This window comes from Pholcus phalangioides, unplaced genomic scaffold, assembly GCF_987345545.1.
Source record: "Pholcus phalangioides strain wild (caught in Gottingen) unplaced genomic scaffold, Ppha-v1.0 ptg000009l_1, whole genome shotgun sequence".
In the NCBI taxonomy this organism is placed as follows: Eukaryota; Metazoa; Arthropoda; class Arachnida; order Araneae; family Pholcidae; genus Pholcus; species Pholcus phalangioides.
Window position 1 is genome coordinate 47,782,671 of NW_028301602.1, and position 27,609 is coordinate 47,810,279.

Sequence of the window (27,609 nt, forward strand, 5' to 3'; positions counted from 1 at the left end):
GTTCATCTGTCAACCATTTTTCGTTGAGCTGAAAAGGAAGGGGGGCCCTTTTCTCAACGTAATATCACAATCTCTTTCTCTCAGAATAAATACCCAAGGGAATGACTGATGTGTTTGGTGAAATGATGCGGATTGCGTGATGCGCGCGTTCTTATGAACACGGGGTACAACGGACCTAAAGGAAACGGAAGTGGCCGAAAAGGGATAAAACGTCGATGGGTCGCTTCGGGATCTTTTTGCAGGTCGCGGTCTTACTTGTTTCGACACATTTGATGTGTTTCGGCGAACAAATCGACGACGAACTGCTACCACCTGTAATAAACTGTACCGCTGGACTGATCCGAGGGAAATACATCCGCCTATCAGACGGAGGAACGGTGATTGCGTACCTCGGAGTACCGTACGCAGTACCACCAGTTGGACAACTGAGATTTAAGGTAAAAGAAAAATTTATTAGTAAGTTCGCATATCTGTTGAGGTTAACAAAAGTTGTATATACTGTATGCGTATAATATAATCTTGGACTCGGAAAAGTAATTTCGTATCCTGGTCATCGCGTAGTTTGCGCAACGATCTTCCGCTGAAGATTCGAATCCCATTTCTGACAACGATTCATCAACTTTAATGAACTGTTGGTCACTGTTTGTTGATGAGTGATTTGTCACTCCCCGGTCATTTTATGCATTCATCTGAGCATGGCCGGAACTGGGGGGGGGGGGCAGGGAGAAGGCAACTGCTCCGGGCGGAAAAATTTAGGGGTGGGGACAAATACTGTTACAAATAATTATCGAATTTTAACGTTGTGAGGGTGGCAAAATAATGTTTGCCCCGGGCAGCAAAGATCTTAGTTACGGCTGTGCATCTGAGTGTGTAAGAAGACTGCGTTCTGATGAAATGATCAAACTTCCAATGTATTTGAACTTTCTTAATTTGCGAAGTAGGTACATTCCAGGCGTTTTGATTTTTTTTTAACTTTTGCAGCCTCCAGAACCAGTTCCCAGATGGACGGACATCTACAACGCGACAGAGTTCGGCCCCTTGTGTGTCCAGAGCAAAAGTCGTTCGCATTGGGACATAATAATGGCTCCGGATAAGAAAAAACGCGTCCTCAAAAGACTCGGCCTCTTCGATTATCCTCAGGGCGAGGATTGTCTCAACCTCAACATCTATATTCCCTGGCCGGTAATTACACGTTTTTCTACACATATTTAATCCAGAATATTGTAGTAGCACAATTACAAAGTATGTTTTCTGGGGGGGGGGGGGTTTTTCAAAATACATAAACAGAGTTTTTTTCCGTTGAGTAAAGGGTTCAAGAATATCTCAAAAACGAATATCACGCGACTGCGAATTAATGAATGTCAGAACCGTGTAGCTGACTGAAGCAGTCGTTCCCAATTTTTTGCTCGCGATTGACACTCCATCTAAGCCTTGCTTCGAATTTGCTGAACTAAACCACACTCATTTAGCCTTAAATATGGATATTCTCATCAGAAATTTTGTTGCTACAGATCGGCTGTCTCAGGCAGAAATGATCTTTCAGCAATATTTAACAAGATTCGAGATGTATCAAAGAGTTATTCAGATATCGTTTGATATCATTGCAATTGCAGATTATATGAAATTGAGAATGTGAGAAAGTTATGCACCTCTATGTACCTCTCAGTGATATCACTGGTGCAAGACGAGTTGATGCCTTCTAGTCTGTCATCAACAAGTTAAGACTAGAAGAGCTGAGGCACTCCAAATATTTTTTGAAGTATGGTTTCAGTACGTTACACTTATTCAGGTTTACATCATACATACCACCGTAAGCACAGATACATAGAGGGATCAGACCTCAAGAATTTGAAAATGTGATTGCATCATTCTTTTCCCCGTACATACGCCCTGGAATTCCCTATATACTATGACGCATCTGGCAACTCCGGGACCTATTTCTCCAAGAGAATGCTTTGTTCGTATCGGTGTCGCTGCGTGAATGTGAGTCGGCCGTTTATGCATCGATTATCTAATTATATCTAATTTGTTTTTCAACAAAAAAAATTAGTAGCACAATACACTATATCAAGAACAGTCAAATTTCAATATTTGTCATCAAGAGACCAAAGCCTGTACAGAGCGACCAATTAAAAAGAAAGACAATATTATATAAAAATTAATACAAAAGTTTTAATAAAATAATCATTGGCGTACGAAAAGAGGGGGGTTTGGGGGTTCTAAACCCCCCTCCCCCGAGTCAAGATTATAATGTTATTTTACAGGAAAAAACGTAAAGCCCCCCCAGAAGGGAAAAAAAATCTGAACCCTCCCCCGAGAAAATTCTGCCTACGCCTATGAAAATAGTAATAATGATTTTGCATAAATTTTTTAACAATTATATCGAAATACATTTTACATGGCAGTGGTATTTAATGCAAAAAATTTGATGCGAGACAACCACAGGCAGGTGGTGTAAATGTAATCTTGATGTAAATGTAATTAGCATATTATAATAGTATTTTAGAGACTTGAACTCCAGTCATGTGTTTCGATAGCTTCCCGCGGAATCTGCCGACGGTCCAGGACTGTCCTCCATGGTGTACTTCCACGGCGGATCGTACAAAACGAACGGCGGACGCTTCTATCCCGGGGAATGGCTGTCGAATGCGGGAAATGTGATCGTCATTACGATGAACTACAGGCTAGGTGTTCTTGGTAAGTTCATCGCTAAATTTCATCTTTTCGCATAATTGATTGATCAATCAAAACCCGACGTTAAGTTATTATAGTTTCTTTATGACTGACGGCCGACGTCTCTGGTAACACCATTTATCATCCTAACATCTTTGTTTATAATAGAGTTTCGTTTTTGAAACGGCGATTCTTCGAGCAGATAAAGTTCGTGGAAGAGCGAAACCATATCTTGATTAGTTCTGCGCATACGATGCAAAACCCCGCGATAACGAAAGATGAAGTCGAATGGAAGTGAAAAGTATTCAGGCAGACTCAACCCATTCTATAAAACTCCAAGAAATGAAAAAGAGAAAACACAAATAAGAAACGAGAAACCGTTCAATTATAATAACGGAATCGTCACCAGAACAATCATGCGTCCTAACAAGAAAACAATTAAAAAATAATAATAATTCTTATTTACGTATATACCAAGCGTCGTATTCATTAAAACACCGCGTTCGGATAGACGGGTACCGGATTCAGACAAATTAGCATTTCCCGCTAATAGTGCACGCGGAGTGCCACAATTGGTTTAATTTTTCCATATGCACCTCCAATATATCCTTAACGCAAACTTCAAAATATATTTCAGCACTGAACGCAACGCCGTGAAGCATAATCGCTTTTACTCGGGTATTTTACACCTATATACTGGTGTACGCTGGAAAGTGACGTCTCTGTCTCAGAAGTTTACCATTCATGAACGAATTTGGGAAAATGCAAAAGACATCATGACTTAGATTACGTCATCACTCTAGCGAGCTATTATATTCTTACATTTTCAAATGGGGAGGAAAAGAGACAGTTTCGGTTCCTTCAAGAAAAGAATCGAATGTTGCGCGTTACGTAAAATTTAGCGTCTTGTATTTTCATGTGTACATTTTAATACGAAGTTCATCTTCAGTACGTGAAATATTTCAGTACGTTGTACCATGACAATTTTCTGTATTCTTTGCTCTCGTCACGAAAGGTTTTTTCAGCACGAACGACGAAGCCGCCGAAGGAAATTACGGACTCCTGGATCAAGTTCTTGCTTTGAAATGGCTTAAACAGAATCTCGATGACTTTGGCGGAAATGCGGACGATATAACAATTTTCGGAAACAGCGCTGGTGGCGCCTGCGTAGGCTTACATCTCGTTTCTCCTCTTTCAAGAGGTAAGAATATTAGGTTCGTCCCTCACGATCTGACGAACATCAAAGTAGCGAGGACCTCCGAAACTCTGATTCACTAGGTTGGTCGCCCAAAGGAAGCTACCATGAGTGAAAACAAGTCGCGTGTTTGCACAAGACTACTTTAGCGGTCTTGAGATTACACACGACTGGCTTGTAATCACTCGTGGTAACTCACAGTGGTCAGCTTAAAAGTCGTCAGTGCCGTCTTAAAATACGGCCCAGCCCAATTTCAAATGATGAAAATTAGGGTACTGGGCTAGTAATAAAACCTGTTACAATGATATTAACTTTTTCCCGTACAAAGGGCTAGATATCTCGTCCTAGAGTAGCTTCTTGATCGTAAATGCAACTCGTACACATTCCTCTGCGGAATTTCTAAGGAATCAGCTTTACGTGTAGCAACATGTTGTCAGAGGCGCATTTATGGTTTTTCCGCCTGAGGGCTCTACACGTATTTTGTTCCCCCCCCCCTCTTCCATTCTAGTCTAATTTTCTTGCCTACTCTTTCCTTGAATACGCCACTCTATGCTATTACCCGTTTGGTCTTTCTTGCAAGTATACCTGTGTCTCTTAAGTCACTCTTTTAGTCACTCCCATACTTGCACACTATTTTGATCACTCACATGCTTGCACACGCTCTAACGCTCTAAGTCACTCTTTTGATCATCTACACTTTTGCACATGCTCTGAGTCATTTTTGAATATTCAAATGCTTTCACGCGCTATAGATCACTCACTGATTCGGTCCTTCGCTCTGTAAGTCACTCTTTTTGTTCATTCAAATGCTTGCTTACGGCATAAGTCACTCTTTTGCTCACTCACATGCTTGAAAAGGTCACTCTTTCGGTCATTCACTGACCTAATCCCTTACTGTCTCAGCAGAAGCGGATTTATTTAGGGTTATACAAACTTTGCCACCCTTCTCCCATTCTATTAATTTTTTGGCTACTCATTCCTCAAATTTTCCGCCCTTCTGAACTTGCCACCCTGGGCTTTAGCCCGCTATAAATACACCACTGCATGTTGTGTGTCGTATTAGGCAGGATGCACACTGAATTTCACGTTTTTTAATCAATCCATGTCGAGTTGCAGGTTATATCGCTTGTAGTATGGATCCAGTGTCGAATGCCCTTATTTACACATTTATTTAAAATATTTATGGCTTATTTATAGAGTAGCTGAAAGAAAAACTTAAGAGAGCTCTCCCTCTTTCTCTTTTCTTTCTCGTCACCTCGAAGCTCCATTGGTTTACACCCTGTGAATGGAAATTGTTTTTCTGTTAGTTCTTTCGTTTCATACACTCTTTCACTTAATGCGCTTCACTCAGTTATAAGACGATTTTCTTTTCTGCACTAACAGCCAGAGATATAGCATAATAATGTTATTTTACACTTACGTGTCTTTTTACCCCCGTTCCTTTGCATAGACACATAAGAGATAAGAGATCACTGTATTTACGGCAAGTGGGATGGATGTGGAATGGATGGAAGCCTTATAACCACCTATAATTTGCCTTGCCCTCAAAGTGATGCTGATGATGGTGTCTATTCAAAAAAAAACTCTCATTACTGGGAGTATTGAAAATGTGGCAAACCATTATAAAGGCATAAACTATTATACATATATACCGGCAGCGTTGAAGAAGTGAAAAACCATTGTAAAGGCATATACACGTCTGAAACGCATTGCTAGGGAACCACGGTAACCGAAGTAAACGTTCCGAAAGTGATTGTTGAGGCCCAAAAACCGTTGTTGCACGACAGTTTTTTGCCCATTTAGGGCATTTGCCCTGGTCTGACGAAATTTTAAAGTAGCCTATCGTTCAAGTCGGGTCCCATTTGGTGTATATGCAAAATTTGGCGACGATCGATCTAAAATTGTAGATTTGTATAGAGAACATACACACACAGACACACAGAAAATCAATTTTATATATATAGATAAGTAGATTGTACAAATTTTGTAGGCAAATCACTTGTAAGTAATGCGTTTTGTGCATCCAACTACGAATAATATAAAGAAGCCTTTCTCGTTTGCAGGATTATTTTCTAAAGCTATAGCGCAGAGCGGAAGTCCACTTGGGCAGTGGGCTCTGCAGAAGAGGCCACGGATTTACGCGCAGCAGCTCGTCAAGAAATTCAACTGCCAAGATACGGAAAACTCCAGGGCTATGGTCGATTGTTTGAAGAACATATCCGCCTACGATATCATAGAAAGGAGTGAAGATGCCGTAAGTTTCTGTCCTATTTTTTTTCATATAAATGTGCTATCAAATCTTTTTTTATATTTTATTTTTATCTTCTATCAGAGACGTGATTGCTATCTTTCGATCTTTTAATCGATCACTTCAGAAAAGATCGCGTTTAATATAATTTCCTTCAGTGATAGCAGCTTTGAAAAGCTTGAGTGTTATTTAAATATTTCTAAAAAACGACCAGTGATGACGGGTGGGGGAGTAAATGGTTAGAACCCCAGATGTCAGTTTGGATAGAGCTCCTTGAAAAATATCTAGAAAAAGCACCTTAGATGAGGGTGCCTTCGTGAAATGCATTCCATCCAGAAAATGTTGTACGAACCGGAATAAGTGGTTATTAGATGGGGGCAATGCCTTATTGTAGCAGAAGTTCCAGGAAAAATTCTACAATTTTGTCATTATTGTCAGGGAATTGGTTAACGTTCGGCAGTGAAACCCATGTGCTCTATCAATTTTTTTTTAACGAAGCTCATGTTTGCAACACACTTCCCAAGGTTTTCCTTTCAGAGAGGGACGGGACCAAAGTCATAAAAAAATAAGTTCAATCGTTTTATTCCATAAACATCAATCATTTTCGCACATTTCTGGTGGGATAGACAACCCTCCCCGTAGAGCCCCAGCCCTTCCACTGTATGTGCTTAATTATTATAAAGTAAAACGACCCAAGCAAATAACATCACGCTTATCCATAGGAAATGTATAACAGTTTGTTTTCGAGATCTATACAAACATCACATCACACAAGTGATGCTGTTTGATGGCAGTTTCGAGTCTTCTTTCAACAGCGGCGGTAATTTTTGAATGTCCAAAAGAATTTGATTAGCTTCAGTGAAATTTACCGATTTTTTTTCAATTTTTCTAATTCAGAAACTGGTGATAAGCGACGCTGAAAGATGGCCCTCACCCACCCCAGTATTATTTGTAATCATAGCTAACTTTGAACACCTTTCTCGCATCTTTAATACTTTGAACACTACCGTTGGGTGGCCAAAAGATTGGTCTTCTGGAAGCCTTAGCTTTTATCCTGTACAGCTACAATCGGTTCAACTGTTAATCGGGTTCTACTTAAGGTACTAACTACAGGAGTTGGACAAAATCATGTGAACACCTGCGAAATGAGACAAAATCTTTATTAATAGGCTGTTGGCCCTCCTTTTTCATTAATTACAGCTTGTATCCGTCGTGGAATGGACAAATACAAGTCATGCACAACAGTCACAGGGATACGTAGCCACTCCTCCTGCAAAAAGGCCACTAATTCAGAACGTGTCTTTGGAGGTGGAAATCTACTGCACATTTTGGCCTGCAAAATACCCCACAAAGGTTCAATTATATTAAGATAAGGGAACCAAGCGGGCCACACGAGGTGTTGCAGTTCATCAAGGTGTTCATCAAGGCAGTCTTCGACAATTCCAGCAGTGTGAACGGGCAAATTGTTTTCTTGGAACACAGGTCGCGCGAGAATCAGGGAACAAATATTGCACCATTGGATGAAGATGGTCGGTCAGAATACTGACATAAACCGCTGCATTAACCCGCCCATCCAGGACAACAAGTGGGACAAGACCACGGTGAGACATCGCGCCCCACAGCATCACTGATCCCCCTCCATGCTTAACAGTAGGAAGGAGACAATCAACGTCATAGGCTTGTGCTGGCATTCTCCAAACGTAAACACGTCCGTTAGTCTGGAATAATGTGAACGACGATTCGTCTGAGCAGATGACATTCTCCCATTGTTGTTGTGTCCAATTCTTATGTTCGTCGTTTCAAGGCATTGCATGGTGTCACCAATGATTTTGGAATAGTCGCTCTACCTTGTATGTTTGCTGCCTGCAGTTCACGGCGGATAGTTTTTGTCGATACACCTTCTCCTGTAGATGTGTGTTCATCTCAGATGTTATCTGGGATGCTGTTATCTTGTGCTTTCTGGCCACAATCCGCTTCAAAACCCTTCTGGGTCTATCAGCCATCTTGGACTTTGTTTGCTTTAGGCTGTCATTACCATTGACACAGTACTTCTCCCGACACCGACAAGGGTGTCCGTTTTCATTACTGTGTCCCCGGCAAGACGGCCTTCAACAATCATGCCTCTTTCGAAATCTGTGAGGTCAGCCATAACGAAGTTTTAGCGCCGCAATATACATTGCATCCGAACACTATCACTGCTACGACTAGACTAATGTGTGCACATTATCGGCCACTAAGAGGAATTCTTCCACACTAGAGGGCGGGAGTATACGACAGGTTCCCTCTAGTGTTGTTTTTTGCACAGGTGTTCACATTATTTTATCCAACCCCTGTACTTCTCACGTACATAACACGATTCAGGTTCGAAAAGTTTAACCAGGAACACTTGAATGTGTTGATTTATTTATTTTTATTAATATTATTTTTTCCAATTTTACCGAGTAAGCGGAATGCGAGAAAATTTGCCGAGATCTGCCGACCCTAATAAGTATATTTTTCGTTTGATTTCCAGAAGACTTTAGAAGATTCACTGACTCTGCAATTCGCTCCAGTCATTGATGGAAAGTTCCTCCCAATGCATCCGATTGATCTGCTCTTGAAACAGGATCTGGTGATGAACGTACCAATCATGATCGGTCTAACGAGAGATGAGCTGGAAGTATGGATGACCAAGTGTAAGGTCCCTTTTCTCTCTCCATCGTTCACATTTGTTGCCTCGTGAAAATACATTCACAACATAAACTTTCGAACCTAAAAAAGAACAAAGATTAAATACAAAAAAATTTCAAAAAATATATCACTGTATCGTTGCATCGAGTGTTGTTGCAGTGAGATTTCACTGTGTAATAACATGTTCAGTAGGCTACTGTAGGCTTATAATTTCCTTGAATTTATAAAAGTCCAAAGCACGAATATCACCGTAATCGGTGCCAGCGGTACAACCATTGATTGCCTGATACAGGACTGAAATACACTCATTTTTATGATAATCGTGTACAGCCAGAGCCGTCTTAACGCATGAACCAACCTGGGCACGGCCCAGAGACCTCAACTATATCTAAAGAGTGGGGCACCATGTGATCTGGAACTATGATTTCCGGGTGTAAGCACAGTCGGCTCCCGTATTCGTGGTTTTTTTCCTTTTATTGGATTTTTTTTTTTTTTTGCAACACTCAGAAATCGTCATTCATGTGTTTTGTTTACAAAATTTGAGTTGTGCATATTTAGAATGGTTCGCTAATGACATTACTTTCACCACTAGAGCCGTGGCAGCCTCCAAGAGAGAAACAGTCCCTTCGGGTTGGATTAACCTTTTGCCACAACGTGCACTAAAGAACACAACCACTTCTAAAGAGGCAACTGAAGATACTATAAAAGACATTGTCACGTTAGCGAAACAGGTGGATGGAGAAGGGTTCTATGATATGGATATAGAGGAAGTCGAACAGCTAATTAATAGCAATTCAGAGGTGTTGACCGAGGAGGAATTGATGCAAGTTGATTGCTCCTGAAACTGAAGCGGTACCGGTTAGGATCAAAATAAAGAAGTAGAAGACAAGTTCACCATGAGTAACAGCGGAAGGCTTCGAACATTCAAATCAAGAATAGATTGTTTTCATGACATAGATCCCTCTATGGTACGCTCTTCACATTTAGAAAAATTGCTAAAGGAAGCCTTGTCATTATATTCCAAAATACTCGGTGATATGAAGAAGAAACGGCAAACAGAAATCACAATGTTCTTTCAGAAAACATCGCCAACAATCGCTGCACCCTCTTTTACATTTCGTTCTATCCTCTGCGTCAGTCTGCTCTTCTCACGATGTTCAATAAACGAGATATACAAGAAAAAACTATGGTTTCGGTTATTCGCGGATTTCCCGTATTCGCTGTCACACCGGGAACGTAACCCCCGCGAATGAATACGGGGGGGGGGGGGGGCTGACTGTATGCATATTATTGATAGATAGGCTGTTACTTCCAGCTGGGTAAACAAGGGAGGGAGGTCAGAACATCACTCGTGGCCCGTGACGTTGTGCCCGAATCTGTTTACGTTTAAAAATTGAAAAAAATGATGTTTTATGAAGTTGAGTGTTGTCTGTTTTGAAAAGAAATTATTACAAAGTAAAAATGGAAGCTTCGTAATGGTTGTCGCGAATAAGGCATTAATATTGACTGTTTCCTCGCAGCTTACCAGGAGAGAGATCCCTCGACGATACCTTTTACGAAGGAGCTTCTGCGGAAATATCTCATTCATTTATTGCGCAAACAGAACTTGGCAGACATTACCTTGAACGTTCTACTCCACGTCGTGTACACCGAATACGTTTTCCACCATGAACCATCTTCGTCGCCTCGCCACCGAAGCCTCAGAAAATTGCTGCTCAATATTCTAAACAACAGCAGCTCCAAATTCGAACAAGAAAAGTCTCTTTCTGATGTTTTGCCGGATATAAGAACGCTCGGAAAGGTGAGTCAGTTGCTTTCTTATCGAATCTTCATACCTTATCGACCGGCGTCAACAAACTTCTTTTTTGGGGATCATTCAAGTATTACGTCAGCATCTGGGGGGGGGGGGGGTTCGGATTTGCTGACTTTTGATGACAAGGGGGGGGGGAGGGGGTTTGAAGGTTGCTTACGTCATCAACCACCCCTTTTTGAAGATATCAAATATTCTAAGCTGCTGACGAAATTTTGCTGACGGGGGAGGGGGGGGTCAAAAATGGCTGAAAATCTGCTTATGTAATACTCGAATGGCCCCTTTTCAGCCGCTATAAACCTATTCAAGCCATTTCAATTGTGTCGGAGCCGGCCGCGCTGTGAGTACCCGCACTATTTTGGGTCATGAGAGAGAGAGAGACCGGGCAACGACAGACCCAATTCAAAAATCAAAATCTTCTACATAAGGCTCAAACCGAGCAATCGTGGATAATCAGCCATAAAACAATCTAAAACGGGCCTAAACAACACGGTTAAAAACAGTCTCAGTTAAACCTCCATAATAAGTCACTTTTGGAAGACCAAAAATATGACCTCGTAGGCGGAGGAGGACTCGTTAAACGGATCAAGCCAAGGACGAGCTGATATCCTATCGATGCATTCAAGCAGAAAATACAAATTTTAGTTATTCAAACGAGTTAGTCATGAAAATTGATTACTCGACTTCTTCCTTAATCGATTAATGTTTATTTGCTACACGATTACGCATTTAAACAACACAAAATATGACCTTTTTGGTTTTTAACAATTCGCAAATTTTTCCGCATGTTTATAAAATCCAAATAAATAAATGAAAATAAAATATTCGATATTATTTGTGGGTCCGGGGGAAAAAAGTTTATTTTTACACTGAAAAAACACTGATGAGTTTTGTTTGTGTGGAATTGGAAGTTGAAGAAGGGAAATCCCCTTTTCTGTGAAGAAGAAATTGGAAAACTGTCTCTGATGTGCTTTCTAGACCCGATATAAATTTTCTTAACACTGTAGATCGATTTTTCATACTCCTCCACTATAACGCTGCTTTGTCTTTAAACGTAAACGAACTGTTTTTAAATTTGGAGAACATTCTGACAGTAGGGTGGAGACAGGATTATAGACAATCGTCCAGCTGGAATTAGACCAGTGGTTCCCAACCGGGGCTGCGGGAGAGCATTTTTGGAGGTGCGAGATGTAAAAAAAATTGCACGTTGACTGAATTATTCAAAAAATTAAAATGGTGATAAAAAATTGAATTTTTCAATTCCTAAAAACCACGAATCACATATATTTTGACGCCTCATCGTCTGACTTTTGTTCGCAGAAATGTGTGATAAGAATTTTGATTTGCAAAAGTTTCTTTTTCGATTTGCGATCGCATGGTAGAATATGTTTTGCAACGTATTTGTGACGCGGCTCCCCCCCCCCGCCCTCTCGAGCCTATAAATATCGGATGTATTGCTGCAATAACGTTTTTTTTTTTTAATTTGTTTTATTTTTTTTTAATTTTACGTTAGGGGCCGTTCAAGTATTACGTCATCATCGATGGGTGGGGGGGTTCCGATTTGCTGACTTTTGATGACAAGGGGGGAGGGGGTTTGGATAATGCTTACGTCATCAACCACCCTTCATGAAAATATGAGTTAAGTCGCATTGCTCTGGGGGTGAGGGAAGGACAAAAAGGTTGGGAACCACTAAATTGACTTCGTTAATTTTTACATAATCAGATGACTCCGAGAGCCCACACAAGGACCATTATTTATACTTAGAATGAGACAACCGAACCATGAATACATTTTATGGGTATTGTGTAATATTTTATTATATGCATATATATATATTGTTTCTAGTTTTTGTAATAGCATTTTTAATTGTTGTTGCTGTATTTCAGAAACATGACATCCATATTTGTTATAGGCACCTTTTTCCTCTGCCACCTCGTTAAGCATTTTGCCTGTTAGGCCTTATATTTGTAGTATGTTTTACCCTCACTTGGGTATGTGTATTCAATGATATGGAGCCCATACAGTCAGGGCCGGACTTAGGCAAGTGCGAAGGGTGTGGCTGCACCGGGCCGCTAAAGTTTTAGAGCAGCAAAAGGGGATAAAAATGTTTTGATTACATTTTGACTTCAACTTCTTACCAAAGCAATAGCTTAAAATTCAGTCCAAGATCGATTGATAACCGCTTACGCCCACAGCTGTTGAGCAAGGCAACTTCGTATCTTCACCACCAAGGAAGGCTACTCCAAGATAGAGAACCACTAAGGGCCTGGATAGATAATCGGTCTTCTATCCCTGAGAACCCCAAATCTTCAAGTGCCTGGGGGCGCACTTACAATTTTTTCACTGGGAAGCGGACACTTTTGTCCATATTTATTGCCAAATGACATTTTTTTATGACTACGAAGGAGTTTTAGAGTCGTTCTCGGAAACCAGAGTACCCATGGCACCCTGGAGTATTAGAAACCCCCTGTTCAGAGGGGCCGCAATAATTTTTTTTTGCACCGAGCCGTAAAATACTTAAGCCCGTCCTGCATACAGTATATTTCTCATTCCCACATTCCTCGGCTGAGCGCTGAGAGGCGTGCACATACAGCGTTACAGAAGTTTTAATGCGTATCATTCCAAAAAATTTGTGAAGTTGCACTTCGGATTTTCTTTCTTTTTCAAAATGACACAATTCGACACCTGGTGGTGTCACACATGACTTCTTTCCTTAGCAGAGATTATAGCGTTATATTTCGCGGGAAAAACTTAAATTCACCTACTTCAGAAAAAAAACTGCCCCCCCCCCCACACACACCTTGAGAAAATATCCTGCGTACTTTTATGATAATCAGTATTTCATTAATAATTAATTTAATAAAATTCAGTTATATGTATATATAATTATATAGGTTGTTTCCCTCGGCAAAGTCGTTTCCGAGCATTATAGAATCCGCACATATATACAGGAATGCATGTACTCGCACAACACCACCTATAGATGGTGGTTGCCTTCTACAGGTGGTGTTGACTAACGCAGCTCAATGATGAGATGGCTCGAAATTCACGATGATGAGGAAAGCAAAGGAAAAACATTGATGCGCGGTATCGAAAAGTTATTCAAATTCATGAAAATAATGCTAAGAAATCATATTATGATGATGAAAAATAATTATTCAGAAAAAAAAAAATAATAATTTTCTTCGGAACGTGTATATCGCAAATCTCTCGTTTGCACGCGTACCATTCATGATGGATCTTTTCCTTTTTTTTAATCGCAGATCATCAGCGACATTGACCTGAAAGCACCCGCTGTGAAGTTCTTGGAGCTTTTATCGAACCACGAAAATATGTCCGTCTACATGTACGAGTTCAACTACGCGAGTGCCGATGACGTCATCACCAACATCTATGGAAGCAACAGCGCTGGGGTCGGTAAGTGTCACGAAACACGTGAAACGTGGACTTTTTTAAGAAACTTTTTGGAAAATTCCGCAAATTGAAACGTTGTGAACCCTTTACGAATGCAAAAGAAACCAAAAATAAAATTCGTATCTTCAGGCAAATTACCAAACCTATTAAAGTTATATGTGCTATTTTAAATGCGTTCAAAAACTCGATATACAGTATGGTATAGAAAACCAATATATACGCATATACAAGGTGCTTAGCTATCAGCACGTGCTGTATTTTACTGGTGAACCGTTGATCGTACAAGCGAACTTGTATACTTCCACTAAAGAAAAAGTGTCCAAATAATGCGTAGAACTCAGATGCATCATTCATGCTGCAAGGGTGTGTATAGTTAATAAATAAAAAAATTAACTTTTTATACGGACACATACACACACACAACCTGTGCTTAAAAGTCCAATGAGAAATTTATTGCCCAGTCTTTCTCGATGACAACAAAAAAGAAAAAAATTTCACGTTTCTAAGTGCAATAGTCGCTGAAATATTTGAATTCAAAAAACGAAGAAAAGTTGGGGAAAAAACAGGATAAATGTGTGCGGGTAAAACGCGTTTTACCAAAACCTCCTAGATACTACCATATGAGGCTTTGGTTTTACCCAGCATCAATATATTTGAGACACCATCATCACTGATTTAGATTGGAAGAGTGGATCTATCAACGGGGCCGTTATTTCAGCTTTTTCCGAGAGGGGGGGGGGGCAAAGAACATGTACTCAATGTATGCATACATAAACTCTTCAATTCTCAATGGAGGTTTTATTGATAAATAAAAATGTGCTCTTGTCATACCCATTCATAAATCAGGTAATGTCAATGATTTCAAAAACTATCGTCCGATCTCTATTTTGCCCGTTTTTTCGAAAATTTTGGAGAAGATAATGAAACACAAAATTATAAATTTTCTAAATCAATTAAATTTTTTTTCGAGCAATCAGTTCGGTTTTCTTGAAAATAAGAATACCGAGATGGCAATTTTGAAATTTTCAGCAAAAGTATATGAAAGTATTAACGAGAGCAAAAGAACCATTGCTATGTTTTTAGATTTAAAAAAAGCCTTTGATAGTGTCGATCATCCAATTCTTATGCATAAGTTATATTGTTCAGGTCTGAGAGGCAACACTTATCACTGGTTTAAAACTTATCTGTCAAATAGAATGCAAGCAGTTAAAATAAATGATACAATAGGAACATACAGGATTATTAAAACTGGCGTCCCACAGGGTTCTGTTCTTGGACCGATTTTATTTCTAATATTTGTTAATGATATCAATAACCTGGATCTACATGGTGATTTGATTAGCTATGCCGGTGACACAGCTATTGTTTTGTCAGAACAAACGTATACCATGCTGAAATCTGATACTGAAGAAGATTTAACAAAAATTAACACTTGGTTGAGGCATAATAAGTTAACCTTGAATCTCAACAAAACTAAATACATAAATTTTCAATTATACAATAGAAATATTGAAACACTTATAATTCGATGCCATGAGTTGGGATGTTCTGATGACCAATGTTTTTGTCCGATTGTCTCGGAAACTGAAGAGTATAAATATTTAGGAGTCACTATAAACAAAAATTTGAAATGGAACTCTCATGCAACTGCACTTAGTAACAAAATAAAATACATGAATGTTCGTTTATATTGCTTAAAAAATATTATATCTTCTCAATTTATTCATATACTTTATTTTGCTTGGTTCTACTCACTTATTCAGTATGTTATATGTGTTTGGGGAGGTGATTATGAGTCGAATTTAAATGTTTTAATAAGTGCTCTGAAAAAAACTATAAATATTATTTCCTCTTGTAACCCTACACCATCTGCCTATAATTATAAATCAGACTATAGATTTAATATTGAAAAATTGTATATATACCGAAGTCTAATGTTTATTTATAAAAATCCTACTTGGTTTGAAATCAAGCAATGCCCAACAAACACACGTCTCCGTCGAGGTTTTCAATATAATATTATACAACCTAAAAAAACATTAACCCAAAAGCAATTCATATATTTGGCTCCATTATATTTTAATAACCTGCCAAATGAAATAAAATATGAAAATGAATTAAGAGCTTTCAAAAAATTAATTATCAATTATATTAATATTTTACTACAATAGGAAGGTACTTCTCGGCCCCCAGTATACAGTGTTGTGTCACCTAGGCCTTTGAAATATTTGTCTATCTCTATACTTGTATTTTGCTTAGTACTTGTTAGTAGCCTATATGAAAGTGTTTGCCACTACAGAAACATTTATGTTTGTATACTCTGGACGGATCAAGCGATCCCGTGAGTAGAATACTGTATTTATATATTTATATATATTGTTTTTTTTTTTCTTAATAATAATAAACTATTTCAATTTCAAATATATTTGTATATATATACCATTTTTAGTGTATTTCCAAAAGCCAGGGGGACAACGGCCCCTCTGTCAATAACGATCCACTTACATAAACGAGAACAGAAGAGAAACATGTCTTTCAAGTGACGACCATTCAATGATGGTCACTTAGACTAATGGTTCTTTCTCACAGTGTGCTTCGTGAGTCTTAGGGGCATCGCGGTGAGCTGCCGATATTGATGTGTGTGTCTGTTCGGTGCTTTCAAGTGGTTCGTTGTTGACTGTTTTTGGGAGCCGTGGATAGACGTTGACCAGGGCAAGAGAGCAGAGGGTGACTAAAGTTTGAGAAACACTGACTTGAACCAAAAAGACGGGCATAATGCCTCAATTTCACTTTAAATAAAGGTTTTCTAACCGTGCAGTGTGATGCGCATAAGTTTCTTTCCCACCAGTGTTCCTTCAAGATCCGCGAGAGGCGTTTAAAGGCATTTTCTTTGTTATGAGGACAATGCAGCAGCTCTCGTGTCATCAAAATACAAATCGGGGCCAAAAACGGGACGTATGATCAGCCTTTGACGGAATAAACATTTTTTAAAACAAAATTCATAATTTCCCGCTTTCCAGTGAAATTATAAACAAAAATTAATGTTTATTTTTCTTTTTCGAATATGCAACAGGATCGTACCACGAGAGCGAGCTGTACTATCTGTTCGGCTTCCCACATTTCGATCTCCACAACGCGCTGAGACTTCCAGAGGATAAGAATATATCGAACATGATGATCAGAATGTGGACGGACTTTGCAAAGCATGGGTAGGTCAATTATGGTTCTGCACTCCAATTTATTTATCATTCAGTCGCTGAGAGGTGCCATATTTATTTCCGTCGAGTTGCCTAGTTTGGTATTCGCTAAAGACAAAATTCTCTCTTAGACCATATATATCACTCACTCTGACTATGTATAACGTGATAAACCGGTCCCCCGCCGACCAGCACAACTCGGAGCTGGCTTTTGTACCAGAATATGTTTTCCGGGACAAACCATATTTTAAGATCTTAAAGTACCAACAGCTTTCACAATGCCATGGCCTTTATGAGGGGCAGGTCCTCCATCCTAACGTAAGGAGCCCATCCAGGATGTGGAAGCAGTGTACCCTATTAGTATGTATTCAGAACAACAGGGCTGGACGGGGGTAGGTGCGAAGGGCCCGTAACGAGTTGCCCGTAAAACTGCATTTATTTACTAAATTGATCACGCGCGTATTACATTCAACTGCTTTAAAATGCCAGAACTTAAAGTTCTGCAGATTAGTGAAAAATATAATTTATAATAATAGACACACACATATAAGCCTATGGTAGTGAATAATAATACATGCACCCCCTTCCACTTCCTCCTTAAATGGGTCGTTGATTTTCGACAGGACCTTAGTTAAGAAAGATTTTTAGTTTGCTCTTTGTATTGATATTCAAGAAAATGTTTAGTTGCTGATGATTGAAAAATATATGATCAACCCCAGAGTCCTGTCAGCCTTTCCCTTGTGTGTGTGAGGTGCATTGTCTTAACAGCACCATGAGCCCTCGAGAAAAGAGATCCTTTGGGCAAGTCTTGAAGTGCCAGCCAACCCAAAATTATTTTTTCATTCACTAGACAATTATTTTGTCCGAAGATGATGTCACTCTCCGCAAATCATAGGAAGATTTCAACAGCCCAGGGGTGGGAAGTGACAAAGTCCATTTCGGAGCAGCAAAATTCAGGATTCGGAGCAGATATTTATAAATTGGAGCAGCGAAATTAACAAGAATATTTTCGTTTACCCCCAACCCTTTTAAAAATAAAACAAGTCTTTTGTTATCAAAACAAATCTTTTCATCAGCTTGTTTTTTGTTTCTCAGGCTTTTGGCACCTTGCATTTAGAAAAGTCCTCTACACTTGTCAATACAAGATTCATTGAAAGACTGGTTATTTGTGGAGATGAAGATTACAAGGAATAAAATTCATCACTGCCCCTCACGGGGACTCGAACCCCGGTCTCTCACTTGCCGGACGAGTGCTCTACCATCTAAGCTATGGAAGCAGATAGAATATTTCAACCTTGGAACGTATATATGTGTTGAAAGGCACCGTACCTGGACGGCGTCAACAATCAACTAACAGCTCGCGAATGACATACGCCAACCTTTTTTCTTGCCAACCTGAATTTTCTTCCTGGTAATCTTCATCTCCACAAATAACCAGTCTTTCAATGAATCTTGTTTTGACACCTTGTTTGAAAGAGCGGCTGTTATAAAATTTTTCGCACCAGTCTATTTAAGAGGATTTTTGGTTACTGAGGGCACTATTTGCTGTCTGGAACAGCAGCACTTCAAATGGGCTAAAAATTTTCTGTAAAGTTTTCAATTTTTTTTATACTTGGAAAGAAATTGTTGCAAAATGGGAGAAAATTTCGGAAAAATCAACACACGATGTTTGGCGATGCCGCACTCATTATTTGGCGATCTGACACTCGTTATTTGGCGATGTTAGCAATCTACCGTCAAACCGAAAGATACCCAGGCCACATCGCCATATGGCAATATCGGCTCATTGTCCACACGGACTGGATACCTCTTTCAATTTATTCATAAAAAGGCATACATTATAATCATAACAACTATAAAATCATAATCTGAGTGTAAAATCATAATCTAAGTATAAAATCAATTGCGAGATCACAAATCTACGTATACAATCGGAAATCAAGCACATAATCCTATATATTCCGTATTAAATCTTAATTCGAATATAAAGTCCTAAATCACATATTGAAATCAATAATAAAAATCAGATAAAATTCATAATCGATTTCATCCTCAATTGAAATCGTTCGATTTCCATGACATTATACTGGTCTTGTGCTATCAGTCAGTCTTCTTTGTAGTTGATCAATTTATTTTTTCTTTGTGAGCGGCGAGGTGGTGCAGTTTGTACTTGTGCTATATGCTGATAAGGCGTCCGTGGGATCACTTTGTCTCCGTTGTCTTCTGTCCATCTAATTATTTTTTTTGACTTTATTTATTCTACTTTTGTTTTTAAAAATCTCTCTGATTCAGAGTGTGGCATTTTCAGCAGCGGGCACAGCCATGTGCTTTAGATGTGCAGTTAATGTACATGTTGCCAAGTAATGGATGGAAGTGCCGATTTCACCACAAAGGCAATGATCTGTTCCTCGTTTTTTGAAGCGGTGAAGGTAATTTGGAAAAGGTCCGTGATTGGTTGTAAAAAATACAAGTTCTCTGCTTCAATTTTTTGCGTTGTATGAAACTTTTGGTACTATTTTGTGGACACTTCTTCCAGTTTTGGCATCATTCCATCGGGTTTGCCATAGATTGAGTATTTCTTTTCTTGCCTTTTGTTTCGCTGTTGATGATGGTAATAATATTTTAATTAAATGTGCGCCATTGATTGTCGCTGCTTTGGCTATTGCGTCTGCTTCTTCGTTCCCCCACTCACCAACGTGCGCCTTGATCCAAGATATGCGAATTTGTCGGTTCTTGTGGAGGACCTGCCGAATTTCCCTAGCCATAGCATGGATGGTCATCGGGTTCTGTATTGCATATATACTTGAAATTAGCAATCTGCCACTCATTATTTGGTAATGTTGGCGATTTAACGCCTCGTTATTCGGCAAAGTTTCTAAATTAGCATGCGTAATTCGGCGGGCATGCGATTTTTTTTTACTCCCGGAATGAAAATTTTTTTCACGAAGCATCGGGATTTGACGCAATGGCGATTAACTACAGTAATTTCTGCTGCTTCCAGTGGCGACTTTTTTTTTTTAAACGAAAACTGACTCGCATTTACGTTTTAAAGCTGAAAGACCATTGCAAACCATCTTCAGTTGCACGATCACGGATATTGTCGGGGTTTCGCGATGGAAAGCCCGATGAGGGGCCGGTAGTTTAATAAGGCGATAGTTTAGGTACAGTGGAATGAAATACGCTCTTCTCGGAAAGAATCGTTTCTTGGCAAGCAGGAAAAAAACATTTTGGCGTCCTTTACGAAATTCCCGGCATACTGAAGCAAAATTCGCTATTTAGCGCAGAAAAATACGAAAATACTGTATACTGTTGGAGCAGGATGGCGCAAGATGTTAATTTTGGTGCAGTGTGGTGCAATTGGCGCAGAGTTCCCACCCCTGGCAGTAGGATGATGCGAAGATGAACTTAAGAAAGAAAATTCAACTGCTTTGCTAAAAATATCTTCGCATCAGTCAGCTGTTGCGATGATCTGCGGAGAGTGGCATCATCTTCAGATAACTCGCCATCTGGTGGCAGTGTCAGCGAATTGTGAGCTTTGACTTGATTGTCCGTGCACGGTTCCTGTTCAGCGCACACGTGCTTCAAGGAGAGAGAGGATTCGTCACCTTTTTAGGGTAGTGGTCTAGCGCGCTCATCCGGTGAGAGGACGTGGATTTGTTTCCCCGGAAAGGCGGTTGAATTTTTTGTCCTGAATTCATCTTCGCATCAGACTATTGAAACTTTCGTATAATTATTTTGTTTGCCAGGGCCGCAACTAGAAGAGTGCGGGGGGATTTTTTGTCCCGCACACTGGATCAGGAAGGTCTCTGAATTTGACCCTGTTTTTCCGTTTAAAATTACGGGGAGGGGTTGTCAAAATGGCGACTGGTCTTGGGCGAAAAAGTAATTTTTTTTTTAGTTGCGGCCCTGAATAGGGGCCATTCAAGTATTATGTAAGGAAATTTTTAGCCATTTTTGACCCCTTCCCCCCTGTCAGCAAAATTTCGTCAGCACTGCCCCCTACCTCCTAACACATATTGGTGGGATCAGAAACGTACGCAGGAGGAGGGGGCATAGGGGGAATCATACGCATCCCCCAGACGAAAAAAAATTTTTAACGTAAAAAAAAATTAAAATTTCGAAAGAAAATACCTTTATATATGTATGTGTGTGTTGTTATAATCGATTTCTGTTAATTTCAATGCTATTTGAAAGGTAACAACTCAAAATTTCTCTTTAAGAAATTCATTGCGACCCACCCTTTAAGCCATACATGGTAAACCCTACCTTCACCAATTCAAAACCTCGCATGGTGGAATGATGAACTAACGTTAGAGAGGAAACGTCTGAGAGCACTAAAGAGGAGGTGTGAAAGAGAAAAGGATCCGGACAATCAAATAAGGTTAAAGCAATTATATCGAAAGGAAATTGCATTATACAAAAAGAAAGTCAACAGGGCAAAAAAAGAAGGCTGGATGAAGTTTTGTGAAAAATCGACGGAGCCTTTTGGGAAAGCGTACAAGACTGTCACAAATATAAGTTCATTTCCTCCACAAACATTCCTTGTAAATCCTGATCATACAACAACATCTTTGCAAGCTGCCCAAAACATTTTAGAAGAAATTTTCCCCCAAAATAATGGGGAAAACGAAAATACTGTAACGGCAGTCAAGAAATACACAGAATACTGATACCAGAAACGATCCACCTTTCTCAATTCAAGAAATTAATAGAATAATTGATAAACTAAATGTGAAAAAAGCTCCCGGTCCTGATGGAATAACAAACGCATTGATTAAAAGTATACATGCTTTCCACAAATTCTTTTTCCTGACTCTATTCAATAAATGCCTCAGCTTCAATAGTTTCCCTACAGCATTCAAGAAAGGGCAACTGATACTATTTCTAAAACCAGGAAAAGATCCGAACAATATCAATTCATACCGTCCAATAGTTCTTCTAAACACAGTGGGCAAAATTCTCGAAAAGTTGCTGACACAAAGGATCAACTACTACATCGAGAAAACGAAGTGGATCAGTGATAAACAACATGGATTTAGAAGAGGGTTCTTGACTGAGACAGCACTCTCAAGGATTCATGACAGCATACTAACATTTAAGAGCCAAAAACAAGATGTTGCCCAAATATCAGTAGATATTAAGGGAGCCTTCAATAACGTTTCACATAAAACAATAGTAAAACAACTTCTCAACATCTCAATGCCGGACAATGTGAGGAGAACAATGATTGATACAATCAGAGAAAGACATATCCCTTTTTTACAGATGAAGGTGAGGCCACTATAGTTCAAACGAAAGGGTGCCCTCAAGGTTCCTGTAGTGGGCCGATGCTGTGGAACCTTGTTATAAATGACTTACTCACAAAAAACTGGCCTGAAAATATAAAAATTCAAGTGTATGCGGATGATATTGCTATGGTAATTGGTGATTCTACAATCCGCAAGGTCACTGAGCACGCAAAAGCAGCAATGGTATTATTGGATACTTGGCTCAAGAAAAATAATTTAGAGATCGAATTCCCACAAATCCAATTACTTGTGGATTTCTCACAAAAAGGGAAGACCAACCATTAGACTGCGAAACAATCCAATAAGACACAATATGAACATCAGATATTTAGGAATAATGTTTGATAGAAACCTGACATGGTTCAAACATGTGAATTATCTGATCACGAAAACACAGAAATGCTTACAAAATTTTAAAAGAATGGCTGGTCCTGCATGGGGCATTAATACAAGAATTAGAAATACGCTTTATAAAGTTGTCGCCATCCGCGTTATAGCATATGGTGCTATCGCATGGTTCGGTGATCCCAAACAACAATTAAGAACAAAAGTAGACTCTCTTCAAAGAAAATTCCTGCTATTCATCACTGGAGCCTTTTCCACAACACCAAACAGTGCTTTACAAGTATTAACTAACAATCCTCCACTACATGTACTTTTGGACAACGAAGTACAGAAAGCAAATTTAAGGCTAAAGCGTGAGATTAAAATAAACATATGTAACATATGTTTGTACATGTAACATATCTTCCTACAGATGTAGAGCATAAACATCCACCATGGACGTATCCCCCGGTGAAAGATATTTTGCCGACACAGGTCTTGACCACAGATGCAGAAGAATCAACAAATCGAATTATTTTCACAGATGGTTCAAAGACCGTGGACGGTGTAGGGGCCGCCTACGTCAGTATATACATGGGTGAAGTAACGGACAAATGGAACTGCCGATTGCTCAATAACAACACTGTATTCCAAGCAGAGTTATACGCAATCTGGATGGCGGTCAATTATGCAAAACATTTTGCAGAGAAATCGACTATAAACACAGACAGCATGTCATGTATACAGGCAATACGAGACGTAGAATCCCCTCATAGCCTAGTGCATGACATTAGAAAAATACTGATGGACAACAGAAAGATTACAATACGGTGGGTAAAAGCTCATGTAGGCATTGAGGGGAATGAAATGGCGGATAAATTCGCGAAAGAGGCTACAAAACATCAACATGAAAACCACCTAATGAAATTACCGGCATCCTACATTAAAAATCTGCTCTCGCAAGAAGCGTCAGAGAAATGGCAACACCATTGGCAAATATGCACAACTGGAAGAAAGGTCTTCGACGTCATACCAAAAGTGGGTAAAATGAAAGAAGTCATGCCGAGAGAAATAATAATGTTCCTCACAGAACACGGTCCATTCGGTGAATACATGCAAAGGTTCAAAATCAGCCAGACCAGCACGTGTAGATGCGGCCATCCGGGAAGCGTGATACACTATGTGACACAGTGTGAGTACACAAAGGGATACCATTTGGAGGCGCCGCCGAGCGGAAGAGAGATCTTGTGGAAACGGAAAATTATTTTACAAAGATCTGCAACGAGAAAACTACAAGTCTTGGGCTATTTGATGAATAATAAAGAAACTATTTTGATAATAACTGAAAGCAGGGAACAATCCACTAATGATTCAGAAGTAGAATCTGAAACAGATGCAGATTCAACATAGAGGGGCGCACTTAGGCTCCTAAACCATAAAATTTTAGTAATACACCCTGTATAAATTATGAATGTTTTTGTATATACAATTTCATAGTATGATGGTGGTTTAGTAACCTCGAATATTTGTATGAGCTCATTATGGCATTTTTTCCAATATATGTGTCGTGCATAGTAATGTTTATGTGTATCAACAATTATATAAAAAGGGAAATTTATATTATGTAAATAGTGTATATTATATAAATATATTATGTAAATGTATGTATGGGAAATTAAAATGTGATCGCTGCTACCCAGCACTGTGAACGGGGGCTGTGTTTGATTGTTCCAGCTGCACTTTTATAGTATGATAGTAATTTTGTAACCTTGAATATTTGTATGAGCTCAGGGTGATATTTGTACCCAATACTACCTTCATAGTAATGTTTATGTGCATTCCCAATAGTATAAAAAAGGGAAATTTTTGTAAAGTAAATAATGTATGCATGTAATTCAAATGTGAATGCCCAGCACTGTCAACGGAGGCTCGATTTGATTGTTCCCGTCGCAGTGCGGGCTATGTGTGTGTATATATTGCATGTTCTGTAAGGGGAAGAGCGAGCAGAACTGCTCAGCGCTGTGGACGGAGGCTTTGTTTCTTCGTTTCCCGTCACAGTCGAGGCGCTGTATATACGTAATTTGTATGCATTGTGTATTTAGACCATTCTCAAATCTCTCCCACTTCAACGTGCCAGCTTCTTTTTCTTCTTTCATGTCCACAAGTCTTTTCCACCCTTCTTTTGAAATCCCAGGCTGCGGTCTCCGGCCCTTATGTGCCACTGGGCGCACGTGCAATTTTTCTCCCTAGTCATTGGATTCAGTCACCCATTTTTGTCAAATGGCTTGTACGTTGCATCGAGTTGATGGCTGTCTTCATGGGGAGAACGACGCGAGTAATTCGAAACTTGTGAGCACAGGGAAAGGAGAGCCATCACTATAAATCTTTGTTAACTTTTCCGACACAACTCTGCCTCTTTTGAGGTAACGGAAGTAAGGTGCTTTGCATCAGTCCGGGGCTGTGAGCGGTTCTATCTATCTATGGTAAACCCTTGACTCGCGGACCAAATGTGGCCCTGAAGGTTATCTGATGTGGCTTGCCCCCTCAAACCCAATTTTGTAAAAATGAACTAAGCGGCACATTTACAGATCGCTTAAATGACCCGTGGCGCATTCAAAGATCGCTTAAATGACCCGTGGCGCATTCAAAGATCGCTTAAGTAACCCGCGACACAATTCCAGAACACTTATACGATCCGTGGCACATTTAGTAATTTTCCTCCCCTTGAGTGACATATGGCACAATTTTAATACCTCACTCAAGTTACCCGCGGAACATTCCCAGATTACTTAAGTGTGATCCGCGGCATATAATTACGGATCACTTGAGTGATGCGTGGCACAATTCCAGAGCACTTGAGCGGCCCGGACACATTTCCAGATCACTTGGATCCGCGAAACATTTAGAGATCACTAAAGTGGCTCTGTAGGGCACTTATCAATAGGGGGGAGGGATGTTGCTTCAAGTGCGCACAAACTATCGAAAGGTTTTTCTCGTATTTGGCGCACCGAGTAAGATGCCATGAAGAATATTTCACATTGCCATAAAGGGTGGGTGATGATCTAAGCATAATCCAAACCCCCCCCTCCCCCCCCCCATCGATGCTGACGTAATACTTTAATGACCCCCATATGCCGTGTTATTATGAGGCTCCTTATTCACCTGAACTATCCAGTGGGCCTAAGCGCATGCGCATGGCCGCAAATTGGGGGGAGCAGACGGTTCTCGTGCCTCGGGCGCTAGACACGAGGCGGCGCAAATTTCATTCTGAAACCACTTTTTCAACATTACAAGGGGGAGTCATAATGCGCGCTTGCCCCGGGTGACCAAGCATCTAGTTGCGGCCCTGCATATAGAATCAACTCGGAAAGGCTCTTTGGCGGACCCGAGTGCCCCATAAATAGATTTTCGGTAAATGTATAGAGCTAAAATGAGTTTGGGCGTATTCCCTATCATACCTCTCGTGGGGGAAGTGGTATGCATATAAATAGTAGAGAAGGACCGAAAAACTTCTCGTACCGAGTTCGATAAATGACCTAGTCCGGACCTACAGAAGAACAACTACACACATCAGTTTTGGCCCATCTGGGGTTTTTATGGGCATCATGCAGTTTTATGTCAAATTTAGCCACACGTATGACACCGATGTTTTTTCCTTTTTCATTGGCACAGGAACCCAACTCCAGAAGGTGAAGATGATTTATCGAATTCAGATCAACGTGAAGAGAAGTTCATTTGGGAGCAATATACAGAAGGAGCGGAATGTTTCGCCTCGTTGAATCTTCGCCCGTTCGTATCGCGATCGTACGAGAAAGAACGAATGGTGTTCTGGAACCATTTCGTGCCTCTTCTCCTCGACTATCCAATCAGCTGGTTCGAAATCAATCAGCCAAAAGCTAAAACTATATCGAAATTTCTGGAAGAATGTCACTTTGAAATAATCCTCGCTCTCACATTTCTAGGCTGGGCTACATTCATCCTTATCCTGGCGGTGGTTCTTCACGCATGCATGTGCCGCACGTGCAGGGTCTTCAAGCTGAAAAACGTTCCGATTCCAATATGATCATGATGCGATCGGTTTTCCATTGCTTTACCAATCGCTGAGTCAAGTGGAAAAGAAGTCGAAAAAGAGAACTCGTCGACGTTTCTCTCATCATCACCGATCGATTTGGAGGACCATGACCAGTAAAATGGAAATCCGTACTGTTAAACCAATTTCATCATTTGTGAATTAAGAAATTACTAAAACCTTCAACATTTTTTACGTTAAGAAAATTTTACAATAAATATAAACTTTTAAATTTTTTTCCCCTCTCATCACTTATATTCGCACACACCCACCTTAACATCAGTAGAGCCGGAGTGCTCGAGCAACCCACAGTATTTTGCAACATCCAGCAGATTGAGCATTCCAGAATAAATTCAGAAATCAAAATCTACCCAAAGACCAAGTCGAGCAACCACAGGTCTAAAACACTGTTGACGCCTATGCTTAACACCATTAAGGAGCCCACTTCCAGGGCAAAGTTATGTTCTTAAGCTCTCTACCTAGCTGAAAGAGTTTCTGCCTTCCAATTTATATCTTAGGCTAACTACACACTACGGTTCGGCTACTGCGGTTGATCTTATCAACAACAGCGGAATTTTGTGTGGAACACACACTACACACTGTTAGCAACCGGGGTTTTTATTTTTGAATGTCACGTGACATCTCGGGATTCGTTAGATTATTTTCGCCAAGCTGAAGTTGGCTGCGGTTAGCATGCAAATTCGTGCTCATAAATTGCAT

The 27,609-nt window shown here is 39.9% G+C and overlaps 1 protein-coding gene across 1 annotated transcript; it reads left to right on the plus strand.

Moving 5' to 3' along the window:
* On the plus strand, positions 1-27,125 carry LOC149083227 (pyrethroid hydrolase Ces2e-like). The gene is made up of 10 exons (XM_089236425.1): positions 1-437; positions 982-1,182; positions 2,538-2,697; positions 3,689-3,874; positions 5,932-6,122; positions 8,629-8,791; positions 10,307-10,587; positions 13,861-14,014; positions 17,085-17,220; positions 26,493-27,125. The coding sequence occupies exons 1-10, from the start codon at positions 216-218 to the stop codon at positions 26,881-26,883; spliced, it is 2,085 nt and encodes a 694-aa protein (XP_089092551.1). The 5' UTR covers positions 1-215; the 3' UTR covers positions 26,884-27,125.
* The last annotated feature ends 484 nt before the right edge of the window (positions 27,126-27,609 follow it).